The sequence below is a fragment of the Triturus cristatus genome, chromosome 12, assembly GCF_964204655.1.
Source record: "Triturus cristatus chromosome 12, aTriCri1.1, whole genome shotgun sequence".
Lineage (NCBI taxonomy): Eukaryota > Metazoa > Chordata > Amphibia > Caudata > Salamandridae > Triturus > Triturus cristatus.
This window is the reverse complement of record NC_140595.1, coordinates 193,913,157-193,933,762: the sequence shown is the minus strand read 5'-3', so window position 1 is coordinate 193,933,762 and position 20,606 is coordinate 193,913,157. Positions and strand designations below refer to the sequence as shown.

At 47.0% G+C, this 20,606-nt stretch overlaps 1 protein-coding gene across 1 annotated transcript in view; it reads right to left on the bottom strand.

Moving 5' to 3' along the window:
- HYDIN (HYDIN axonemal central pair apparatus protein) overlaps positions 1-20,606 on the bottom strand; it is a 2,467,744-nt gene that overhangs the window by 2,018,363 nt on the left and 428,775 nt on the right. The window contains exon 9 of the mRNA XM_085640020.1: positions 2,633-2,816. Coding sequence (XP_085496146.1) covers positions 2,633-2,816 — 184 coding nt within the window. The remainder of the gene's footprint in view (positions 1-2,632; positions 2,817-20,606) is intronic.

Below are 20,606 nucleotides of genomic sequence, written 5' to 3'. Positions count from 1 at the left end.
GGTTGATAGTCTTCTAGAACGGGACATGTCGAGTATGCTCTAGTCATCTTGAAACTATGTCTCATGTATAGGGTCAATCCGGGCCGATCCGGGCGAGTGTTCTGTTCTTTGTTATAGGTTTGAATTCATTCACTTTCTTGTATTGTATTCACTTCTACATAAAAATCAATGACTTAGCCAGTCTCTTCCTGCCACAAAATGAATGGAATTGCATTGTATTGAATGTATAACCAAGAAAAGGTAATGATGCAATCTAGACAACTGCTTGTGAGAAATGGAATACTGAATGCTATCTGATCGATTACAATGATATGTGCATTGGAAAAGTGAATCATGTTTTACAAAACCCATAAAAAAAATCTTTTGCCTCATGTATGAAGAATACATTAGGTAACAGGGGTCGCAATTCGTGCACCGACTTTTACTGACTACATTCTTATTGCGTGAACCGTCCTATGTATTAATAGATCAGTTCATAAAATACAGAATCTTAGTGGGCTTCAATTTGTTCCAACTCATAAATGTAAATGAGGTAGGTCGCAAATTGAAACCCACTACGATGGGCTACAGAAACATGCATGGTGGCCTGCTGGGTCAGTAGACCACTGTGTTTGTGACTGCTTTTGAATAAAGCAATCTTATTATAAATGCAGCCCGATTTCCTAAAAGGAAAACGAGATGTGCTTAAAAAAAGAAAATTAAAATGTTTGCAAACTTTCTTTTAAAATTAGGTGGTGGTCCGTGGAAACACGTCCTACTGTTAAAAAATGGTTTTTTTTCACAATTCACAAAGGAGAAGGGGTGCATTGGGGATCCCTTCCAGTTTGCTAAAAGGTTACCACCTCCTTTGAGTTGATGGTAAAATATAAATGTTTAGCGAACGGATTTCGGACAGAAAACATTAATACATACTTTAAGGAATTGGTATTTGTAAGGAATGCCTCCAAAACGCCTTTTTCAAATACCCATTAGTAAATATTGCTTAAAAAATGTAATGATTCGGCAAACCTTTTCAGAACGGGTTTAGTACATTTAAACCGTCAGATTTAGGGTTTGCGCCATAAAAACACTTTGTACGTGAGGTCCCTAGACTTTTGAAACAATAAAGCTCTCTGCACCTAGTCCTACGCTTCTTAATCATGCAGTGCCGAAGGTAATAGGCTCACCGCGCTGCGCCAGTTCACAACTATCCAAGCCGCATACATATTCACTTGTCCTTTGTTTAAATGGAGGAGCTAATGAGTAACTTAATACAATGGAAGAGGAACAAATAATTAACACTGCCATATAATTAATGTCTCTCTTCTATTTCAACTCCATGGCAACAGGGCATTAATCCATCGTACAACAAATAATTAGAAGTCTTGTTTACTGGCACAATAAAAACAACAAACTGCTATTTGAAAGGCTCTGGAAGAAATAGCAGATAGGTCTGTAGCTGTATACATGAAACACCATCTGCTTTAACGTGAACATACACGGATGTTAGAGACAACATACTTTACTAAGAGGAAAACATAGCCTCCATTGATTAAGAAAATGCCTACTCCGTTGGGCCACAAAACAATTTACTCACCTGTAACTGCAATTCATTCGCCCTAAACGCCACCATAGCTGTCATGTTTCTACCATGTGTCAAGTGAGGGAGCCCTGGTCACAGCGCTGCTCTATCTGCTACATTGATCTCAGAAAAATCTGGAGTTTACCTTTTCACTTCTCTGGACAACGTCCAGAAGGGACTGGTTCTCGTAGTTTTATTTGTTCTCTGAAATCTTTCAATATCCAGGGATGCAACCATTGCTGAGACCAAATGTTTGGGTTCCCAGCTATCAGCACTGAAGCGCCATGACTCTACGTCTTCAACAGATTTCTGATCATCTTGCTTTCAGAAAAACATTTAAAAGTAGTGTTTAGACAGCTTCATCAGTTCTTAGGCCTGCTTTACCAATGATTCTTGGTATTAGTTTGACAGTATTTCTTTTTGACAGTGTTCTATTGTTATCTCTGCACCGAGAAGCCACCCACTTGTGTTTCCCTTCTTTACCAACACAGTATCATAGCATATAAAATACAGAGTATCATATCACACACCATAGTATACCTCACACTATAACTGAAGCATGATGTTTTCTGAAGAGGACCGTCCTATATATATTTCCACAAAATTATAGAGTGCTAACCATCAAGCATAATTTTTACATGCACAAATGGGGCTTTCCACTTGGAGTTAGTGGCTCCAAATTCATATTTCCAGTATGAAGATCCCAGCCTTTGGAAGGGCTTCTTGATAATGACTAACCCTACAGTAAGGGTGATGTATATGTTTAAAGTTGCACCACTGTCTCAACAATCTCATATCAACTTACTTGACAGAGATGGAGGTGGGGCCATATGTACATTTAAGGTGTCAGTAGTGCCTTTGCCTTGTGTCTAAACATTGCTTTTATGTGGAGGATTGAAGGAAAGGCTGTTTAATCTTCTGTTGAGTGCCGCCACCAATAAGGACAGTATTTAAGTGGGATCTGACTAAGGTCTCTCTCTACTTAAAAACACATATCAAAACATGTATTATTAAGAGGAAAAGAAATGACATGGCAATCCAGCCTTGTTCTTAGAGAAGACAGCTTCTTACCACGGGCTCGACAATGAATATATTGTCAGTGAAGAGCATGGCATCCCTCTGAACTGTTTTCTTACGGTTGTGGAAAGTGCGAGAGAGGATGGATAGACGTTCACGCATCATGGGATCAGCACCACATTCTGACAAAAATCGGTTTGTCTCCTCTTCTTCTTCGGTTTGAAGACTTGTGTAAAACCTATAAGAATGAGGAAATTGGTTATTGGGCTAACCAGTTCATTCCCAGAGAAATGCTCCTATTACACATAAACCAATTGTCACATGAGAAATACTGACTGGGCAGAGGTCAGCTCCATCAAGGCAACAACATGGAAGGCTAATGTCAAAGGCACATGAGAGAAGTCTTAAAAAGATATGTTCACAATAAGAGGAAGTGTTCAGATAGAACACTCTTTATACTGAAGACATGAGAGTACACTCAACACAATGCAGACAGTGGAATAGTCGCAGAAGTTACTACTTGTGTAACGATATATCTGTAAGAGACATTAGTTAGTGATAGATTCCTTACCTTAGAATATCTCCAGGCGTCAGACTGGATCTGGAAAGTTTTCCTCAGCAATACCCCTGCACGTCAGAAGGTGGCGTCTTGCGGCTCCGCGTCCGTCGCTGGCGTTGTATGCGCCGAGATGACGTCACGGAGACTACTTAGGCGCCACCCATGCACGCTGACGTCAGTTCTGTACACGACTTTCCGCGCCAGGAACGCAGAGCCATGCAAGAAACTGACCACTGGTGCCATGAAACTAGGTCCCTGAAAAGGATGACCTTAACCCTAGAAATCAGGTCGCAGAGCGGGGAGGATGGGTGGGGCGGTATGGAATCTATCACTAACTAATGTCTCTTACAGATATATTGTTACACAAGTTGTAACTTGTGCATCTGAAAGAGACACGTTAGTGATAGATTCCTTACCTTAGAATAGATGCCCCAGCAATACCAACCCCGGTGGTAGGTCTGCGATCAAGATAACACCAGAAAGTCACGGAGGACAGAACGGCCAAAGAAGCGGTCTCTCCGGACTTGACTTACAAGGCAATAATATTTGGTAAACGTGTGCAGCGAGGCCCACATAGCTGCTTGACAAATGTCCTGCAAGGGAACGCTGCGTCCCAAGGCAGCAGTGGCTGTCGTCGCCCTGGTAGAATGGGCACGTAGTCCCAGAGGAGGCTCCTTCTTAGCCAACGAGTAACATGCTTTGATGCACAGAATGACCCACCGAGAGATGGTTCGTTTGTGCACAGCCCGACCTTTTTTGGCGCCCACGTAGCCAACAAAAAGCTGGTCATCCACCCAGAACTGTTGTGTGCACTTTATATAGAATGAGAGCGCACGTTTTGGGTCCAGACGGTGGAGCCTCTCTTCCTCTTTTGAAGGATGCGGAGGCGGAAAGAAGGTGGGCAAAGTGATGGTCTGCCCGATCTGGAAGGGTGTGACGCCCTTCTGCAAAAAAGAAGGACGAGTCCTTAAAACCACCTTGTCGGGATGAACCGAAAGAAAAGGATGTTTAGAAGAGAGCGCCTGGAGCTCTCTCACTCTTTTGGCAGAGGTGATAGCTACCAGGAAAGCCGTCTTGAGAGTGGAAAGACATAAGGGACAGTTATGAAGGGGCTTAAAGGGAGCGCACATCAGATATGTCAAGACAAGATTTCAGTCCCATTGAGGCATTATGAAAGGCAAGGGAGGAAACGTGTGTGTAATGCCTTTGAGGAAGCGATTAACAACTGGGAACTTAAAAAGAGACGGATGATCTGGAAGCGGTAGAAAGGAGGAGATGGCCGAAAGATAACCTTTGCTAGTGCACAGAGCAGAGCCCTGCTGGGCCAAAGAGAGAAGGAACAGAAGGACCTCGGAAAGAGGGGAAGAAAGGGGGTCCACAGCCTTTGCTGTGCACCAAGCCACAAATTTGTTCCACCTGCAGGCGTATACCATTTTAGTGGAGGGACGCCTGGCTGCCAGAATGACATCACAGACTTCGGAAGGAAGGTCGAAAGCTGTCAACTGTCACCGCTCAATCGCCACGCATGGAGGTGGAAGCTGGATAAGTTTGGGTGGAGGACCGTCCCCTGCTGCTGCGACAGAAGATCCCCCCGAAGAGGCAGTCTGATCGAGGGATTGATCACCATGCTGAGTAGCTCGGGATACCAGTATCTTCATGCCCAATCCGGAGCCACAAGGATGACTTGGGCCCGGTCGCGCCAAATCTTCTTCAGCACTCTGGGCAGAAGTGGTATAGGTGGAAAGGCGTATAACAGACTGAAGCTCCACTCACGACAAAAAGCGTCGCCGAGCGAGTACCGCCTTGAAAATTCCAATGCGCAGAACTGATGACATTGCGCGTTCTCTTCGGTGGCGAATAGATCTAACAAAGGCTCTCCCCACTGCAGAAAGAGACCTTGCGCCACGTCCGAGTTCAGACGCCATTCGTGATCCATCATGCACCGGCGGCTGAGTTCGTCTGCCCTGGCGTTCAGAGAACCTGCCAGGTGTTGAACCACCAAGGTGATGCCTTGATGTTCCAGCCATGTCCAGAGGCAAAGAGCCTCCTGAAAGAGGGTCCACGACCCCACCCCACCCTGTTTGTTGCAGTATCACATGGCGGTGGTGTTGTCCGTGAACACCTGCACTACACTTCCCCGGACAGAGGGAAGGAATACTTGCAGTGCAAGCTGGATCGCCCAAAGCTCCAAAAGGTTGATATGGCGCCGGGACTCCGCCGTAGACCAGAGGTCTCTGATCTCCGCCTCTCCCAAGTGGCCACACCATCCCAGGAGGGACGCATCCGTCACCACTGTATGCTCCGGTTGGGGAAGGGAGAGGGATCTGCCCTTGACCCAATCGCGATTTGTGAGCCACCAGTGCAATTGTCGTGCAGTGCCTGCCGAGATCTGGACGTGATCGGACAGGTTGCCCTGATGCTGTGCCCACTGGAACTTGAGGTCCCACTGCAGAGCACGCATATGCCATCTGGCATGTTGCACTAGCAGGATGCAGGAGGTCATTAGGTCCAGGAGCCGGAGGGTCATCCTGACCAAAACCCGGGATAGAGGCTGAAAGGTCGGAATCATAGCCTGAATATCCCGGACTCTCTGCTCAGGAGGATAAACCCAAAACTGCATCGAATCCAGAACCGCTCCGATGAAGAGGAGCTTCTGAGAGGGGCTCAGGTGCAACTTCGGCACGCTGATGGAAAACCCCAGCAAATGCAGGAGGTCGGCCGTAGTCTGGAAGTGGGAGATGACTGCATGGGGCGAGCCCGCCTTCAACAACCAGTCGTCGAGATAGGGGAAGACTGGAACCCCTGATCTGCGCAGATGAGCTGCGACCACTACCATCACTTTTGTGAACACCCGAGGGGCACTGGTAAGGCCGAAGGGGAGCACGGCAAACTGAAAATGCTCTTGGCCTACCGTGAACCACAGGTAACGCCGGTGGGCCGGTAGGAAGGGGATATGAAAATATGCGTCCTGCAAGTCCAACGCTACCATCCAGTCTCCAGGGTCGAGGGCAGCCAAGACCTGAGCCAGAGTCAACATCCTGAACTTCTCCTTCCTGAGGAAGCGGTTGACGTTCCTGAGGTCCAAGGTGGGGCGCAGACCCCCTTTCTCCTTCTTGGGGACCAGAAAGTAGTGGGAATAACAACCACGTCCTACTTCTGGCCCAGGAACACGCTCGATGGCCCCCTTGGCCAAGAGGGCAGTGACTTCCTGCTGGAGAAGCCCAAAATGGTCCCCCGACATGCGGTGGAACTGAGGTGGCATGGCTGGAGGGGCACACTCAAAGGGGAGGGAGTAGCCCCTTCGGACAATTTGCAACACCCACCTGTCCAAGGTAATGGAATGCCAGTGGGGGAGGTGATGGTAAATCCTGCCGCCCACCGGCGTGGGGTGTGCCCCAAAGCTCGGACTAGGAAGGTTTTGAGGTGGATGCTGCAGGAGCGAAGGTGGACTGACCCGCACGCTGGCCCCCTGTCCCGCCGTGGCATGAACCACGTCCGCGGCCACGCTGAAGTTGGTTCTGCACAGGCTTCTGGCTGAACGAACGTGTCGGGGCACCCCTTACGTGGCCACGAAAGGAACGAAAAGCAGACGTGGCTGGGCGCGTGGTGGAGAGACCCAAAGACTTGGCCGTAGCCCAGAAGTCCTTTAAACGCTCCAGCGCACTACCTGACTTATCGCCAAACAGGCGAGTACCATCAAAGGGCATGTCCATAAGAGAACTCTGAACATCCCCTGACAACCCAGTGGACCACAACCAGGCGTGGCGACGGAGGGCCACTGTCGTGGAAATCAGCCTACCCAGTAAGTCCGTGGTGTGTCCAGTCCACACCGGATGGCGAACTTTGCTGCATCTTTCCCCTCAGCAACAGCTTGGGAAAGCACTGTCTGAACCTCCTCCGGACACTGAGGCAGCACCTGCGCAAACGTGTCCCGCACAGCATGGGAGTAGCGGCCCAAGAGGCATGCGGTGTTCACCAACCACAGCCCTGAGCTGGCAGATGAAAACAGTTTCTTGCCGAACTGTTCCAGCTTCTTGGATTCCTTATCTGGCAGGGCGGTTGGGAATGCGCTATTGGAAGTCGAGGCCTGGATGCCCAGGCTCTTGGGAGTTGGGTGGGTTGTCAAAAAAGCAGGGTCACACGGGGCCAGGCGATGACCCTTGGCTACATTTTTATCCACGGGAACCCCCGTTGCTGGTCTAGACGAGGTGCCCATAAATACGTCAGTTAACGCCTCATTGAAAGGTAGCAGGGGCTTCATAGAGCTTGCCGCCGGCTGAAGTACTTCAGTGAGGAGATTAGTTTTGAGGGTCACTGTAGGCAGGTCAAGGTCAAGGGCCTCAGCCTCTCTACGGAGCACCATAGTGTAAGTGGAGCCCTCCTCCATAGCCACAGTAGGAGGAGAAAGAAAACCAGGTTCAGCGGAGAGGTCAAGGCCACATGCATCCTCCAATTCTTCTGTCCATTCCTGTTCCGACCCGCAATGCCGTGCGAGATGGTCCTCAGACCCCTCCCAGTCGTCCCCGTCCTCCACTGCCCGTGGATCAGGCTGCGGCGGCGGGGGAGGGACAGGGGAATAAAAAGGGTTGAACGGCTCCGTGTCCCAATTAGGGTCCCAACTAGGGACAAAATTGTCGGGTAATTCACCCGCTACCCAAACAACCCACCCACTACAGCCGCCTAACTTGGCTGGGGAGCATCTACCCTACACAAACAAGGCCAAAGAAGGCCAACAGAAAAATGCAATTTGGGACTCATCCCAGTGGGTGGCACCAGGGGGCTCGGCTTAGCCCAACATTTGAGTGTTGGGTTCCTGGACTGAAAGATCCCGCAAGGGCCATACAGTTAGTCAGTCGGGCGACCCAGTTCAGTACCTGCTGTCTCATGTGCTCACCGGGTCACCAATACCAAAAGGTACAGGGCATGAGCCTGATCAGCCAAGCGTTAGAGTCTCCCCGGTCAATCGTGCTCTAAGGCGCTCCATCAGGTTTGTTGAGGGAGTCCTCTGCCACTTGATCCCTGTCTGCCGGAGCTGTCGACCTCGTACACCTGAGGCTGCGTGCGAATTTGGCGTGGAGCTTGGAATCTGAGAAATCGATGTCTTGCCGGAGTGAAAAACTCAGAGCTTTGCTGGGTATAACAAGGAGTACTTAATTTAATGTTGCTGTAGCATTCTTTTGACCGGTACACATTCTCAGCGGGCAGCTTGGACAGACAGGGTAAAGTCGAGAAGAAGGAGATCAAGTTGCCTTGGTACCTGTGTTCTTGTTAGTCACGAGCCTTTCGCAGCACAATGTCGTGGTCCCTATAATTGAAAACTCTCACAATAATTGGGCAGGCCGGGATTACCGGGTGGGTCTCGGGCCGAGGGATCTGTGGGCACACTCCACAATGCACATCGCAGATAGGGCCTCACCAAAGAGGGATCGTAACATTTCCTCAATGTAGTCCTCCACTCGGGTCATTGCAGTGGGTCCAGGGATTCCAAGGATGCGCAGGTTGTTGCGCCGGGACCTGGCTTCAAGATCTTCATTTTTATTCCTTATGACCTCCAACACCTTCTCCATGCAGAGCAGTTTCTCTCGAGTCACCACACCTTCATCTTCCAAAGCGGAGGTTCGCTGTTCAACATCCGTAATACGCTCATCATGATTCGATACTGTGTCTTTGAGCCGGTCCAGTCGTCTGACATCGAATCGATTTTCAGGCCGATGGCTGATAGAGCGTATTTCAGGTCCACAAACATTTAACGGATGTTTGGCTCAGGGGTCGATGTAGAAGCCATATTCACATCAGTCTGTTCTTCCTCTGCGGGGGTGGTCCCTTTGGGGTTTTTCACTGGTCGAATGAGATCTTTGGCTGCCTCGCGTTCGCCTTGCCCATGGCGAACTGCATGGTCGTGCAGCCAGTTTTTGCCACCCCCTAGGTGGATCCGTCCGGTCCCCGCCGGTCCAGGCTCAGTTTGGTATGAATGCAGATGCACTCGGAAGCTGCCTGCTGGGGGAGGGGGTGTAACCTCTGCACCCCCCTCACAAGGACCAGGTCTCGTGGCTTTCAGACCTAGTGCACAGCGCATACCATCAGCGCCCGCGCGCTGCCCAGCGTGTCCCCGGGCTGCCAGCTCTGTCCCCCAGTTGTGGACCCTCCTGGGGCTCTTCCTCCTGGCTGCGGTTAGATAGTTTCCCCCCTGCTACTGATGCTGTGCTGCGGCACCATCTCTGCCTGTTTTTTAGGACGCCGGCGCGGTTCCTCTTCAGGTCCCAGGACCCCTGGGTCGATCGGGCCCAGTCAGGAGCAGCTCCCCAAACTCAGGGGTTGCAGCGAACCCTATGCCCAGCGGGGCAAGTATGCCTTGTCAGAGACCCGGGGGCGCAGCTTCGTCAGCAAGGCCCCCGGGAAACAACCGAGCAGCTCTCCAGTATGTGAGGCCAAGCACGGCCTCCGTTTTTCAATAGACGGCGGGGCTCCCCAGCCGGCCAGTCCCCGTGTCCAACAGCGGCTGGACAAAACTCCCGAAATCCGTCAGGGTTAGAGTCAGCGTGGCCTCAGGGGCCTGGTCCCACCGCTCCGGTGCACTCCCCAGGCATCCAGGAGATCCCAGGACGTGAGGCGTCATCTGCCCCAGCCGGCGCCGCCTCCTCAAGTCTGCGGCAGGGTCCGTCGACAATGCAAGGCCTCCCTAGCACCTGCGTCCACAGCGCCCTCCTTTCTGCAGTGCCGCCGCATTATGCCGGGTCCTCGCTGCCCCTCAGCGGACCCCGGCAGCACTCTCACGGGTCTGGGGTAATCGAAGTGGCCCGGTAGGGCCAGGCCAGTAATGGGCTCCGCAGGCCCGGCTGCAGTCCCACAGCCTCCCAGGCCGACTACACCTCGCAAGCCGCCTCCCAGTGATTCCTGCAGCACCCCGCAGGGGGACTTGCCAGCCAAAGGCTCCTTACCTGCACAAGTTCCACAACGGAGAGACCAGGCCTCACCGCGGGTCCTCCTCATAGTGCCCGTCACCCGACTGAAAATGACACACATACCATGGGACTACTTGGCAGCTACACAGACATTTTTAAATGCATAGAGATGAGAAGATTTAGTATAGCTACAATAACAATGCAAAGGGTTTACTGTCCAACTCTCCCAACCCAGAATAACAGAAAATTTCACTTTTACCTACTACTCGCCTTTCACCTGCTGCTTTCAGGTCATGCACTGATGGCAAATAGATATTCTCAGCGCTTTCCTGGACGGAGGTCATGGTTCCCTGTCTGCTGTTCTACCAGACCCTCAAGAAATTCAGCTGTGCTTCTGGCTGAGAAGACTAGATGTCCTGTACTTGGTGACTTCTTGTTATGTAATGCATTTATGTAAGAGTAGCCAAATCCTGCGACAGTAATAGGAGATAAATAATGCACACATCAGTCCCAACCCCAGAATGTCTAGTGCTGTAGCACAAAAACTGTGAGCTAGCAGACCTCAGATAAGGAAGTCATGGAGGCTCTGTAGGCTTATTGCCAGGTAACACCTTGGCAGTGCTTAACAATAGGCATCAGTTTCTACTTTTTAAGTTACAACTGTGCACTGTGTACAGCAAGCTCAGTCTCGGGCAGCTGGTGTGTTTGAACCACCACTGTGGAAAATTAAAACAATCATTTTTGAACAGCTCTGCCGTTATGACCATCTGAGAGCAAGGGTCGCAAGGGCAGTGACAGGGGGTCACAATGCTCACATGCTAGGGGTTGCAGTTACGATCCATGGAAACCCTAAATGACATACATGAACAAAACTGAGGTAAAGAAAAAAGGGAGAACTGGAAAAGGGGTTGAGGGGAACGAGTGAGAAATAAGGACGGGGAACAAGTGTGGAAAAGTAGGAATTGTTGTGGGAGAGCACCAAACCTGTACATCATGTGCACAATGTACATTGTTGCATAGCACTGTGACCCAAACCTGTGACCAGTCCTATGTCACAAATAATCGTGATTTAAACTGAGAATCAAATCGCACCCCAAAATCCACACTAACTACTCACAATGGGGAACCACAGCTACTTGGTCTGAGCGTCGCTTTTAGTCAGGAGAGCTGTATGTGGCTTCAGCGACGGAGAGAAATATTTACCTGTAATCCTTTTTCTCTTCTAGGAAAATACTCAAAGTCATAAGCACAAAAATGGTCAGCCTATTTGCAGGATCTCAGAGCACTTTGCAAAATACATATCTGTACATCGGCAAAATATTTTTGTAGCTCCAAAGTGCATATACATAAAAACAATTGACTTTGCAAGGTAAAGAACACTATAAATGCCCAAAGTTTATTTATTTTTCTCTTTAAATATCTCCAATTAAAGGAAAATTGTCACAAAATTGAAACTGACTAGATCACTCACAAGTCTCTTTTAAATATGAGAAATACAGGGAATGCAGGGCAATGCTACCAGGCAGTCTGCATAAGAAGAGCATAAAAAATGCCATTGTGCCTTTAAGGGCCTTACCCTCTCGCCAGTGTTCCATCATGCCTCAGAGGCGACATTTAGCTCAGTATGTTTATACAGAGAGAAGATTCCAAGCAAAGATGAGAACCTTTGTTTTAGGCTCATTTCCAGTGAGGAGGGAGGTTTGGTTATGACTTTGATGAAGAGAACTAAGTTTACAAGTAAGAAACTTTTCCTTCTCTTCCAGCCAGGAGCCAAATCGCAGAGTTCAATGATGACAGATTGGGATACAGGATCCGGCCCTCAAAATTGTAGAGAAGATTCAGCCTGTACAGATCTGTAGCGAGTCTCCGATAGATGAAGGTTGTCTGTGAACCACCACTGCTGTGGCCATACCAGGGCTACAAGAATCTTTCTGCTTGCAGCTTAATGAGAACTGTTCCAACCACTGGGATGGGAAGAAAAGTGTATAGAAATTTTCCTGACCAGTTAATTAAAAGGGCATTCTCAAGACAAAGTTTGGACATTTATTGTTGTTTGCTTCTTGGAATATATCTACTTGTGGATATCCCCATTCTTTGGAGGTGCCTCCCAACACTACTTTGTTGAGGATACAGTAATGATTTTCTTCATTTGTCAACACAGGGTATCCGATTGTCTCTTTTGAATCCAGGGTAGGTGGACTGTTCTAATAGCCAAACCACTAGCCATTTCCAACTGGTTTGGCTTTCAGGGGCAATGATCTTGAGTGGGCTAACCCCTGCTTGTTCTGATAATACAATGCAGTTATACTGCCTGTCTGTACAACAAACGTATTCATCCTCAATGATGGAAAGAATGATTTTAGAACTAAATGGACAGCTTTAAACTCCAACAGGTTAATCTGGAAGGATGTTTCCCTCTCTAACCACGCTCCCTGTATTGGTAGACAACCATGCGAGAACCCCAATCTAGTAGTGATACTACTGTTGTCTGTGATAGAGTGTTCTGATAAAAATATACTCCCTTCAGGAGGATGGTTTCTTGAACCATTCAAAGGCATGATTAGAGTGCTTTCGGAGATAAAACTAACTGGTTCTCTCAGGTTCCTGATTTCTGGTTCCATTGGTCTTTTAGCAATGCTGTAATGCTCTCATATGGAGTCAGGCATTCGGAGTTACAAAGATGCGTTGTGTCATGGACATTAGTAATTAAGAAATCAGTTGAGCAGTTGAAGCATTTGCTTCAGACAGACATTTCTGTTGGATAATTAGAGTCACTCCTCTTAAGGATGCACTTTTGCGACAATGGTGTCTAATCTTTGGCATTGGAGTAATTGTTGACTTTGGAAGGCTGAGTCTTAATTCCAGGATTTGTAAGATGCCCATTGCTTGTTTGAAATGTCTCATTACTAGGTTCAGAGATGCTGCTTTTTGTAACCAGTCATCCAGGTATAGATGAAAATCTTTAACTGTTGGAGATAAGCAGCTACTACTGCTGCCATGTAATTCGAAAAAGTGAAAAACTACGAGGAGCGGACTTAAGCCTGAATGGTAGGAATTTCAACTGGTATTCGGATACAGAAGAAAGGACTGTAGCGAGAAATTAGACCTGTTTTCAATCTAAGATAAACCAATGTATAAAAAAAACAAAAGTTCAAAATGTTGTTATTGCACCAGATCTACCTTGCAAGAAGGGACTGTTCAATTCATCTAGAAGATGCATAGTTCTACATTTAGATCAAAAAGAAACAGAAAGTTTCTCAAATTTAGAAAAGATCAGGAAAAAAATCACTGTTCCTTTTTAGTAGGAAGACACCACATTCTTTTGAAGTAAGGTGTTCACTTACTTTCATAGCAAATCTTAATTGTGTTGGAAAGATCTCTTTGGTGGTACAGTAGGTGGAGGAGACTTGGACTTGAGCGAATATTCACCCTAAATAATATTGAAGACCTATTAGTCTCTTGTCATATTATGCCACTCTGGTAGATGGTTCGAGACACTTCCCCTCACCGGTGGGACTAATGGAGAGGATATGGAAGAAAGGTTTCCTAATTTTTGTCAAGGCTTCACTGCGACGGCCAATGAACAGCCGCGGCCTGTGCAGGTAAGAGCGGTTGGGCCAGGTGGGGTGGGGTGGGGGGTTTGGATGGACGATGATAAGGGAAAATTAAATAAATAATTAATTTTCCCTCATCATCTTCACTCAAAACCCCCACCCCCGGCCCCACCGCAGCTACCTGCACATGCTGCGGCTGCCGATGAATGTCGGTCTCCTACGGCTTCTGAAAGACTTCTTTGATGGAAAGGCTGCCTTTGTTGTTGTTGTTACCATTTTGAAAGAGGACTTCTATAACAAGGCTTGCAGCATTTCTTCAACTGCTTCCTCTGCTTAATACCTACTGCATTTAAAGTGTTTATTTCTGACTTCATTGATGCTATCTCATCATCTGCATTGAGAGTCGAAAATTGGATTGCCTGAAAATTAACTGTTAAGAATCCTCTGTTGGGCTTTTAGTTTTAATCCCGTAAGCCTTAAACAGGCATGGTGTCCAAGACAAATTATGTGGCAATACCCACAAGCAGTAGGTCTGAGGAATCTGTTGCAGCTGTTATAATTTGGTTGGACGCTAGCATTCCTTCCTGAAGAATTTCTTGAAAATACGGCCTGTCCTCCCTTGGCAACTTGTCTGTAAACCACTGAAAGGAGTCCTAGAGAGATCAAACATGGCAGACAAGCATGGCTGTAGCATTTGTTTTCATACTCATGGCTATTGTGCCACACATTTTTTTTTCTATCAGTTTGCTCTCCTTTTATTGAGGAACAGCGGAGGAAGGTGCAGCGGCATGAGATTTTTCGGCGCAGACACAATGACAGAGTTTAGGAATGGATGAAACTAATGGAAGAGAGAGTCATAATATGGCGCCCTAGTTTTACAGCAGCCCTGTAGGATCATATCTTGCAAATGCTGGTGAGACGAATGACAGCACCGCAGGTACCAACCCAGAACCATGGGCAATGGGGTAGCTAGTAATACTGTAAGATAAAGAGTCTCAAAGATTACCAACATAGTGGTGGTAGAACTTGGGATAGGAATGTCGAGTTTAGCTGCTCCCCTTACTAATACCTCATTGAAGGTATTGATGTAATCAACCAGCAATATTCTTAATGGCGGAGAGCCTGATAAAGTTGGTGAGTACTCCCTGATGGAGGAGAATGGTCCGAAGCGTAAAATGAATCTGAAGGAGAGCAGCCACATTTTCTAGAGGTCTTGATGGAACGTAACCTTTCATTCAGGCATCCTGTGAGATCTTCCTGGAGAACTAGATGTAGTGTTCAATCATCTTTTTAGTGGAGTCTCATTAAGAGCATTCTTAGGTTGCACCTGAGGGACCACTGGAGACTTTGGTCGCTTTGGCGATTTTAAAGGTAGAGAAGTATTACATGGTGCCGAAGAAAATGTGGAAACAGACTTTCATTGTATAGGATTGACAGACTGACGACAGGAATTATTTCTCCATTTGCTAAGAACACCGTGGAGTACTCACAGTCTGATGAACATGGCACTTTTCTCCTTTAAGGAAATCAAGACAATTCACTGAAGGCCTTCGTGAAGCAGAAGATTGTCTTGTAGGTGGTCTTGACGTTGATGGAGAGGGTCTTCTTGGTGTTGATGTTGATGGAGGCTGCATTGATGTTGAGGGAGGTGGTCTTGACTCAGACTAATTATGCCTTCTTGAAGTTGACTTCGAAGTCATGAATGTACCGTCTCAACAGAGCATGTTGGCACTGTAGTTGTTCTTGACTTTTAGAGCCTTGACTTCGAACAGAAAAGTAATCTTTTTGTCAGGGTTTGAACGTCCAGTACGCCTACGTAGTTTCGTACATGAAGCCCGGCGGAACTACGAGTCCCAGGAAGCCCGGGCAAGGGGAGGGACCACCCTCGTTATAGTCACGCACAACGCTAAGGGCGTTGGACGTGATTCTGGAGTCGGGAGCAGTTCAGGGAAACCACGCGGCTGCTCGGCACCTCAACTACGATTCCAAGGTGTGCCTCGCGACGATTTGCACGTTCCATTAATATCGCTGTTGGTTCTCTGGAATAGAGACCCTTTTCTGGGAAGTTTTCCGGAGGAGCGGACCTCTTCCGGCTTAGGAGGACCTTGCCCGCGAATGCGGGGTGAATGAGACGGTGCGACACGACACCACAACCACACTGGAGAAGACTTTGGCGAACGCCACACTGGAGGCGGACCAGAGAGGTATCTGTGCCAGAAAGACTATGTCCGTGACACTTACGAGCCAGGACAGGTAAGCCGTGGTGGTCTGAACGGCGGCCTGGGTTTTGATTTCGGTAACTTTACTTTGTTGTTTTGACACGTAAGGCCAACTTGGCAGCCATTGGGTGGAGCCGGCCGAGACTTAACATTCACGAGACAATTTCGTCAGTAGTGCTATAATTTGGAACTACTGGATACCATAGGAATCGTGTACATTCAAATGGGGGAGCAGCATCTGAATAGGTGGGAGCCCTGAACATAAGTGTTCGTGACAATTATTACCGTGAGGCTTTATGTACTCCACCCGAAGAGAAAAGAGTCCCCCATCCGCCGTTGGGAGAAAATCTTCTCGTTTCCTTCTATAATTTCAAAGAGGTGTGGTGATGGGTACGTACGAGGACGAGAGGAGGTGATTTGATAACTGGGGAATGAATGGACAGGCGATAAGACTTTAACCTTCTGTGTTTTATTTTTGTGTAGATGGTTGTGCAGCTTTCAGTGAGAGACGAATCTCACATGATAGAGGAACCCTCGTCAGGGAATACCTTGGCAGGTATGGGAAAAGGACTAGTGAGAATATATGAGAGTAGTTAGCATGTCATAGGATGTTAATTGCATGTTCTTTCTATTTCAGGTTTCCCTATCCCACGCTGCACCTACCCTACCCTTTCCCTCACTTGATCGCCTCAACACTCTGGAGATTCTTTAGTCAGAGTTTGGGGATGTCAGGAGGTGGACCCCTTTGAGCATCGCACAGATCCTGAGGAGAACCCGGAATCGTGACACTTTTCTTCTATGTTCTTTGGACCTACCTCTTGGGTAGTCCCTTGTGCAAAAGGAGGGGGCTGAGGTACATGTACAGAATAGTGACCCTCAGGAAGGTATACAAAAGAGAGATCATGGGATTGGAGTGGGCTTTTTTCTTGACACAAGCAGGCCACTTCACAAAAAGTGAAGGCATTAAAAGGCAATACAAGATCCAGCCAGAAAACAGGTGGATACACCTCTCTAGTCCAAAGGAATATCGAGTGAGGTGGATACAAACCAGGTTTAAAACGATTTTTATATAGAAAAAGCAACAACAACTAAAAGGCCAAGCTCAGTATCCAGTTGCCAGAAGCAGGAAAAATGAGCTGAGCTGTCACTTCTAGAACATGTTGGGACAGTGGAGAAAGGGTGAGGCCCTTAAAACAATAGTACCACTTTTTTCTGGTTTGCCTTTGAAGCCTATGTGCTAGCACTGCTCTGCATTCTAGTTTTCCATTTTCAAAAGGAGTTTGTGAGTGATAATTACAGTCACTGTACATTTAGTCACTATTTTCCTATAATTTATGAAATGTTTTAAAAGGACTACATAAAGTAAATAAGGCGATGTATAGCCTTCTTTAGGCTAGAAAGTCAACTGTTATTAATATACATGTGCTTAGAGTGTGTGCATATGCAGATATATATTTTGCCAAGTGCTCCGGGATTCCACTCCTGGCCTGGACATTTCAGTTCTTATTACTTTGATTTCCCTGGAAAAGTACTTAGAACAAAGGTAAGAAGCTTTTTTTTTTAAACCAGTCACTGAAGCCTTCCTGATGACGAAGGTGACTCATCAGACTGAGTAGCTGTGGTTCCCCTGTAGGAGGACACTATTTGATGTGGATCCTAGATATGCACTTCAATACTCAGTTTATTTTGAAGTTATTTGTGACACATGGCTAGGTCACAGCGCTATGCAATAATGTACATTGTACAGAAGATGTACAGGTTGTGTGTTCGCCCAAAGCAATTTCTGCTTTTCCCCAGTCATAACCATTACCTGGTTTCTTACCCTCAACACCCCCCTCTCAATTCTCCCCATCACGTTCATTTTTCTGCATGAACATCATTTAAGGGATGCCAGGGGGTCGCAACTGCAATCCCAGACATGAGCCCAGTGAATTGCCACTGCCCTTGCGACCCCTGCTCAAATGGTCCAAAAGGCAGAGCTGCTGTTCAAAAATTATCGTTTTAATTTTCCACAGTGGTGGTTCAAACACACCAGCTGCCTGAGGCACAGCCTGTTTTACACAGTGCACAGTTGCAACTTAAAAAGTGGAAACTAATGCCATTTGATAAGCTCTGCCAAGGTGTTACTTGGCAACAAGCCTTCAGGCCCTCCATGACCCACTGATCTGAGGTCTACGGGCTCACAGTGTTAGTGCCACAGCACTAGATATTCTGGGGTTGAGAAAGATGTGTGCATTATTTATCTACTATTAATGTAGCAGGATTTGGCTCTTCTTATGTGAATGCAATTCATATCAAGAAGTAGCCTGACAGAGGACATGGAGTCCTCTCAGCAAGAAGCACAGCTGAATTTCTTGAGGGTCCAGGAGAACAGCACACCGACAACCCTGGCGTCTGTCCAGGAAAGAACCAAGAATATTGATTTGCCATCAGCGCATGATCTGAAAGCAAGAGGTGGAAGGTGAGTAGTAGGTAGAAGTGTCATTTTCTGTTATTTCTTGCTAGGTGAGTTGGACAACAAAGCATTTGTATTGTTGTTATATAGCTACACTGAAGCTCTCGTAGCTATGGATTTAAAAATGTCCATGTAGCTACAAATAGCTCCATGCTGTGTGTGAGATCCTCAGTTAGGGTCTATCTTTTTATCCAACTGCACTCTGCAAGCTGCTATTCATAAATCCACTCTTGCAGCAATGTCAAAAGATAAGGTACGAGTCCAGGAATGCAGTGTGCTAAATAAACAGAGTTGTCTGAAGATGCCACACATGACATGAGCGTCTGGCAACTATGCCCTGGTCTCACTGCTTTTGATCTCTCTCGCTCTCTCTCTTTCAAAATGCTGGTAATGGTTCCTAATACTACTCTGCAGCCACTGCCTCAGGTCGCCTGTCACTGGGATTGCACTGACTCTGAATTACATTTCAACCTAGTTATACAATTTTTGTAAAATTCTTACTTTCCCTCAAAGATTCCAGGACAGCAAATGTCCAGTCCACTCCTTGACGTGGGCAGGATTCCAAAGGAAGGCTTGGAAACCCAGATTTAGCAGCTTACCTCAAATTGACTACAGGGCTCTCTGAAATCAGGGCTTTGTAGTCCAACAAGAGAAGTACTCAATTGCTCTCGATCAGAAGGACTCTATAATGTAAAAATGCCTTGTGCATTACAGAATACGATGGATATTACGATGGATAAAAGTCCTATAGGGACCCCATGATGGTCACACATTCTGAAGCCACAGAAACGTTGGAAACTCAAGAAAGGCAGTCTCCTTGCTACCCTCACCAAATGGCATCATCCTGACCTGAAGGTGCTAAGTGGTCTGCAAAGAAGCTTCAAATCAGTCATCCACTTCTCCAAAAAACAACCTGAGCTTACATATCATCATTCTCCTCAAATTGTCATAAACTCCCATTCTATTCTCAAGAGTGAAGATTTTATTCAAAACCAAGCCCTGGAACTCCTTATGTTCCAAAATAGCTTCTTCAATGCCCTCAGAATGACCCTCTAATTGCTATACTCTACCATCAACAGTAACCACAAATATTTTGAGCTCATCAGATGTTTTTTCCATTTTCTCTACATTTCAAAGATAATGTCCAGTAGCCATAATGTATCTATGTTTTCTTATGAGGTCCCTCAAAACTGGGTCAGAGTTTTCTTTCCAACTACACTTCTATTTCCAGGCAGGTGTTGGAGGAAGGCGTCCTGTATCCCTGCCATGTTTCAATATCACCACTCTCCAGCAGCTGCTATAAAATGTGCTTCCGCTCTAATGAGGAAATGGAGTGAGGACCTCACTAGGGGTTCACTAGTCAGAGCTGCAATTTCAAAGGTGGTACCTACCTGTGTGATCCTAGTTCAGGTACCAGAGTTCGCGAAGATCATATCTGCGCTGCTTACACAAACCCACTATCATTTAAGAGGAAGCCCAGGTACTTCTTTTCTTAGCAGCATAGCATCTGTGCCAGTGCCCCCTCTGTGATCCTTCTGACACATGTGGCCAGGACTTCAGGTGCCACTTGTCTTCACTTGCCATTATCTTGGTTTCTACTGGACCCTGGGGGGTAGCACCTCAAACACCGTTGGTGTAGATCCTCCAGACTTCCTGAATATCAAAATGGCTTCCGGCATGCTGCATGGTTTCTTTTTACCACAGCCATCAGCCCAAAGTGGTACAGGCCCCAGGATGCCTCATAAAGGGCAAATAAAGGGCCATTGGCTAAGCTGCCATTTCCCAAGGTGCGAGGGTCTACCGCAATAACGTTTTCTCCAATAAACGAGACAGTGAAAAATGGTTTTGCCAATGAGTAAAACTTGCTTGCCGGGGATTTGTTTTCTTGATGGTTGGAAGTTATCGTCATGTTTATTTTTCCATGTACTCTGCCACCAATGTGATGTATATGGGAGATGCAATTTTAACCATCAAGTAATTAATCAAAAACACATTCATCATAAATAATATAAAATAGCACTGACACTAGTCGGGCACCGTTTGCTGCAAGACTCAACCTCTACTACAGTACTCACTTGAGATTAGCCCTATGGCAGGGAATGGCTACATTTTAGTAGTGGGTATCGTGCTATCAAAATGTGGGGTTCACATTCACAGCAACCAATTGTCAGTCCTGCCTTCAAAGAACTCTGAGCTATTCAAGCCCAGGACATAGGGGAATGAACAGTATGACTAGTACTAATACACTGCATGCAGATGTAATGAGAGTCCTTGGTTACTATAATCTTGGTACACTTCTAGAAAGCATCTAAGTCTTAGTATCAGACTGTAAAATGTAT